Source organism: Alligator sinensis, unplaced genomic scaffold, assembly GCF_000455745.1.
Source record: "Alligator sinensis unplaced genomic scaffold, ASM45574v1 scaffold752_1, whole genome shotgun sequence".
In the NCBI taxonomy this organism is placed as follows: Eukaryota; Metazoa; Chordata; order Crocodylia; family Alligatoridae; genus Alligator; species Alligator sinensis.
In genome coordinates this window covers 1,070,570-1,076,486 of record NW_005842000.1, presented here as the reverse complement: position 1 = coordinate 1,076,486, position 5,917 = coordinate 1,070,570, and the positions used below count along the sequence as shown (strand labels likewise).

The following is a 5,917-nucleotide window of genomic DNA, read 5'->3' as shown; positions in this document are numbered from 1 at the left end:
TTCCCTACATGCCGCACGTTCTGGAGTTGCAGAGGGACCTGGGTTTTGATACTAGACACTGAATGCCACATGTAATCAATCCACTAATTACCAAGGCTCCTTTCTAAAGGAGCATTCAGGATATCTGCCCAAGGCGGCCCTACAAATGATATGACACCGAGACAAACAGGATATGCTTTGATCTCACCCAGGAGCAAGATCCCAGAGGCTTGGCAGCTCTTTCCAACCGTTGGATTTATTTCTCACACTCAGCGAGAACAGCTGCAATATAACCCGCTCGCTACTTCGCATTTCGGCCTCCTTACGTTCCTACTGCTTCATGCATCCAGCAAAATAAGGATGAATGGAGACTCTGCCATAAAAGATGGTCCTCCACATCCCAAGTGATACCATAATCATGAGCTGTTTCAGGGATTCCCTCCAACGATTTTGGAGGGGCTCGGGTCCACCCCAGAGCACACAGGGAATTTTCTTTTTAAGTAGCAAAAGTGTTTGAAGAAGATGGAGCAATTCATCAAATTAGCTCCATCTTTGCCTCTGATCATGTAACAAAGCACACAGCCATCAATGGGACGATTTGGGCAGCAAACCCAGCCTTGGGTATGAAGTTCACCTTGATTTTCTCCCTACTCCTTCATCAATCACCAGTGAGAAAATTTGTGAAACTTGAACTCCTCAAATAGGCAAAAAGAGAATCAAATTTTCTCCTGAGGTTGGGTTCCCTCTGCCATGTTGGTAGCAGCAATACTATTATTGTCAGTAAAGGAAGGGAGTAAAGCTTTTAGTCATGTTTCTGCCCAAAAAGGACCCTGAAAGCTCCCACAAAACCCATGGATCACTCTCCTCATTTGCCTTTATCTTCCTTCTCCCACCACCTAGGAAGGTCATCACAAAAAAGCAGGCTCTTAAGGAAGTATCTCTACTGTCCATTAATTAACCCCACCATGTTCAGAGCAGTTCCCCTAAGCTTTGCATGTAGCCTCGCTGTGACTGCTGGCACCATTAAAAATGAAATCAATAGAAGTGAAAATAAGAGAGACTGCTGATGACTCTCATTAATGGGAAGCAGAGGAATACATCATTGTGTAGCCTGGATCTATCTGGTACCTATGGGTAATGTAGACCATTGGCCTCCAAATTCCCTACCTTAGAAGGCCAGGGGTATTGCTTTTGCATAGCAAAGATGGTGCAACTCCTGGGTGCAAACCATCACAAGTCCATGCGTGGACACCTGTATTCAGTGCATACGTAAGCAACCTGCTGGACGCTCTTTAGGAACCAAAGAGACCCCAGTGCTCCTCCTTCCTCTGCACGGAGAGACGTGAAATGCCACCAGGCAAGCTGGTTTGACATTTTTAATGCTGCCATTTGTTTCAGGAAACCAGTCAGAGCAACAGCAATCAGACACCTTGATAGGGGTGTTTGTCTAAAGAGCAAATTACCTGGCACCGAAATAATAACAGGGTTTTGTAACAACCAGGAAAAACCTTGCCTTCTGCCAAGGTAACTCAGACCTTGTCACCAGTCTGGCTGCTGATTGTTTTAAGAAAGCCATTATAACCATCGTCATTCAGGGACTTGGGACAGTGCTGTCTTCCCCAATATGTGAACAGCAATCAGACTGCTATTTCAGCCGTGCCTGTGCCTTGTTTCAAACCAAGGAGCTCTCAGCTGAACTGAGAAAGGCCTTCAGGGATTACACTTGCCTCAGGTCTTCCAGGCATCCGAAACACAGGTTGGCTTCAATTATAGTTTACAATGCACTGCTTGCTGAAAGATGCCTGGGTGCCAAACACAAAGCCAGTTTAACAAATTATCACCTTTGCATTGGGCACAGAGATGTAGCCATCAGCCTTGCTGTCTGTGCAAATACCAGCATGGGAAATGTCAGATGATTATGATTAAAACAGGCCTAACCACAATGGCATTTAAAGAAATAAATAGGCACGATGGGAAGCCCATCGGCCCTGTTTCTTGCATCGAGATAAAAGTCAGGCCCTCAATTCCCTCTTGTGGGAATGAGTTCCACCAACTAATCTTTTCTTGTGTGGAAAACATATTTCCTCCATTTCAGGATGCTCTCCCTGGGGTTTTTTTTGCAAAAATCTAACTAGTCTCATAAAAGATATCACCTCCACAGTGAGTCCTGAATGCTTTTTCCTCTAGACCGATACATCTACAACCTGGATACCTCTCTGGAATGGGCATTCAAATTCATCGTGTATTGATCAGAGCCGGGCTAATGACCTGTCTTGGGCTAAATCTGCCCAGCTAGTAAATACACTACACTGTTGCATTCTCTCCAGAAAGAGTCATCTCAGTGCACACCCAGGTGCGTAACCCTTATCCTAGGTTAATCAAAACCCGTCCCTAGCAAAGACATGCTCCAGACTAAAACACAGGCTTTGATTCAGGAACCGGAGACGCCTCCTCCATCAGCCGCACCTAGCAATTTGCAAATGATATGAAAGACTCATAACCACTTGTTATGTCAGAGCACTGCGGGAGCACATGGGAGGTTGCTAGAGATGTTTTCTGCTCAGGGTGAAATCTTGCCTGCAACACGGAGGGTGGATTGCCCAAGAAACCCCCTGGGAGAGCTTGTGTCCGAATGCTGCAGGGCGTCCCAGCCGGGCTTCCAGACAGCAGTAATTAGTAATAGTTATGGCACTCTCTCATACCCCCTTTCAAGCTTCAGTGCAGATCTACAAGGCTGCACATGCTGCTGCTTATGTGGGCTCTGCTCTCATAAGGACTGGGATATGCACAGGGCCGGTCCAAGGGTAATTGGTGCCCTAGGCGAACTATGTACCTCAGCGCCTCCACTACCTCCAATATAGAGGAAATTAAGAAGTCTACAATGACCTTTTCCATGTACTTATTTGATATTCGAAATGAACAATACAACAATAAAAACAAAACATTTTAATGGATCGTTTCACACTTTTCATTAACCCCAACGTAAGTCTGCTGGAGAGGTGAAAAGCTAGGGGTTGTAATTCTAGCGATCGCTGCTCTGAGATCTTTTCAGAGGTCTTCCTCCCCTTACTGAAGCAAAGGTCTAAGGTGGAGCCGTAGCCGGCCGGGGCTGTTATTGAGAATGATGCTCCTGTTATTTTGTTCTGCATATAAATTTGGCGCCTCCCAAATGTTGGCACCCTAGTTCGCCTAATGTTTGGACAGGCCCTGGATTGGCAGTGGAAGAGAGGGAGGGGATAATCCTCTAACCTGTATCACAAAATGGGCACTCTTAAGGGCCTGATTTTCCTTCCACTAACCTGTGGAAATCAGACTTTTCCCATGCTCCCAGCTGTCACCCACATCAATAAGGTTGCACCTACCAGCGCCTATATTCCCTGGCATGGTCTGGAGGGCAACTTCCAAAGTTACCGCCTGCCCGACAAACACGGAAGTGCTGCCAAGCCGAGTACAACCACATACATGGACTCAGCCCAGGTAATACCCATTCCCTAAAACACTGCCCCTTTTAAAAGAGGTGGGAAGACAGCTCCTTACCTTGCCCATGCACTTGTCCCACAACATGACTGGCCACGGTGATCCATGCAAGAAAGACAGAACTGCAAATCAGCATGATGTCTCGGGCCTGGAGGAAGAGAAACATTTGGAGGAAAAAGGCATAGTAGGTCCCAACACCCCACACAAACCACATTCACCCTACGGCCTCAGCTGACACCTGTACTGATGATAGGCATGACCAGTCAGGAAGAGTTTACCATTTTGTTATAACCCAGAGTGATTGCTCTGGGTTTGATAGGCACTATTGTAGCGATCAGCAGATTCAATAAATACAGGCATACGATGAATGAGAAGAATTAACAACAATGAATCTTATTGTGGAGCAGCAGGCAACCTCTGCAGTCCCTTAGTTTCTCTAACTAAAAGCTGCAACCCAACTGAGTGACTCTATCCTAGTTCCCATCTCTTCTAAATTCGGGAGTCTCTCTCAATTACAAATGTTATCACTACAACTATCATCAAGTTTCCATCGCTACCGTCCAAGATAAATCTATTCTATCCTCTGGCCCATCGCTAAATGCAAATCTATACGGCTAGCTGAGAGCATATTTTGGTCCTCCATATCTTTATGTCTTCTTGATTTAATTGCAATGATTTTGCTCTTCTGGCACTGCAAAGCTCATACAGGTATGGAGAAGGTGTGGGTGCTGCTGTGCTTCCTTTTAAGTCTTATCAGCAAAAAAAAAAACCAACCAGATTCCAGAATGGTTTGGGTATTTCTGAAAAATGAAGTGGGAAATAATCATTTGCAGTCATCGTGGCAAAACAGTGACACGCATTCCTCTCCTTTCCATGCTGTTGCTGTGGATCAGGCTTCGCTGGGAAAACAGCTCCAGGCCTCCACCTACCTTCTTGCATGGCTTCAGCTCGTTTCCCTTACAGAGTAGCCAAAACAACCACCCCCTGAGAGCCTGCATGTCTGAATATTGAGCTTTTCCCCCTGGTACCAGTAAGGACCATCTTCTCATGGGTTTCTTGCACAGGCAGTTTGTGGGTTTGCAGTCGGTTCAATTTTCCTTCTCCCTCCCCAAAGCCCTCATGAGACAGGAGCAAAACACGAGGATGCACTGCTGCATGGAGGGTTACAATGACTTCCCTGCCTTCAAAGCAATAAAAAAGAAGAAACAAGCACAGCGAAAGAAAAGGGATAAATTACACTATGCTAGGCCAAAAATCTGCATTATCTGCATATCACTCGAATGGGTATTTTGGAGTTTGAACACTTGGCACTTTGCAAACTCAACAGGCCACTGGAGGGTTAAAATCCCCAGACCCTTTTTCCAGGATTTTAAACCTTTCTGGTTTAAAAGAAATAAAGTCAAAGCCCTTGCCATTTCTGTAGGTCCTATAAGAAAAATAAGCGTCTTGATTCTGGGCTCCCCAGTGACACTGCTACAGGATAAACTGGATGACCTGCTTCAGCCCAGCAAGGCCACTGCACAGGAGCTGAGATCTGCTGAACACAACCCCCTCTTCTCCCGTACCCTGGCCGAAATTAGAACTAGGAGTATGTCAATCCTGCCGCCGCTGCAGTGACCGACACGCATGGTGACATACCTGAGCTAGCTTCAAACATGCTGGCATAGGTCCTGCTAGCCATATAGCTACAACAGAAGACCGAGGGGGATTGAATAGCAGCCTTCACCTCCCTGCAGCGGGGTTGCAAAGAGGATGGAGCTGGGCTGTTCTCAGTGGGGGCAGATGACAGGACAAGGAGCAATGGGCTCCAGCTGCAGCAAGGGAAGTTGAGGTTGGATATTAGGAAAAACTCTCTCACTTGGAAGATACTAAAGCACTGGAACAAGTTACCTAGAGAGGTTGTGGTCTCTCCATCTCCCCAGGTTTTGAAGACCTGGCTAGACAAAACCTTGGCTGGCATGATGTAGTTGGGGCTGGTCCTGCTTTGAGCAGAGGGTTGGACTAGGTCCCTTCCAACCTTCATGGTCTGTGATTCAAACATCATAGAGCTCAGTGTGGGCTGCAAAGCCTATGTTGAGTAGCAAGCTTTACACTCAGGCAGCCAGCCCCTGGGGAGCTTTGCACTGCAGCACCAACACCTATCGGTGCCCAAACGAGCTCAGATGTGTCGGAACAAGTGACTGCAGGACAGACGTGCCATAAGCACCCATCCACAGCTTGCTGAGACCAGTGGAAGCTGTCCTATTAACATCAATGGGCTGTGAAACAGGCCTACTTCTATTCAGGACAACGGTGTTACACCACAGGGAAAACCCATTTAAATGATGGAAACCTCAGACCCATTAGGATTTTGAGCTGAAAATATTTCTGCAGGCTTCGTGCGATGCATCACCAGCTTCTGTCATTTGCAAAGCGGCGCCATTCGTTCCCGCATAGACGGACTGAGCGCAGCGGTTCCGTC

General features: G+C 46.8%; 1 protein-coding gene across 1 annotated transcript in view; it reads right to left on the bottom strand.

The window, feature by feature from the left end:
* LOC112549937 (collagen alpha-1(XX) chain-like) overlaps window positions 1-5,917 on the bottom strand; it is a 30,074-nt gene that overhangs the window by 21,135 nt on the left and 3,022 nt on the right. The window contains exon 2 of the mRNA XM_025201657.1: window positions 3,517-3,604. Coding sequence (XP_025057442.1) covers window positions 3,517-3,604 — 88 coding nt within the window. The remainder of the gene's footprint in view (window positions 1-3,516; window positions 3,605-5,917) is intronic.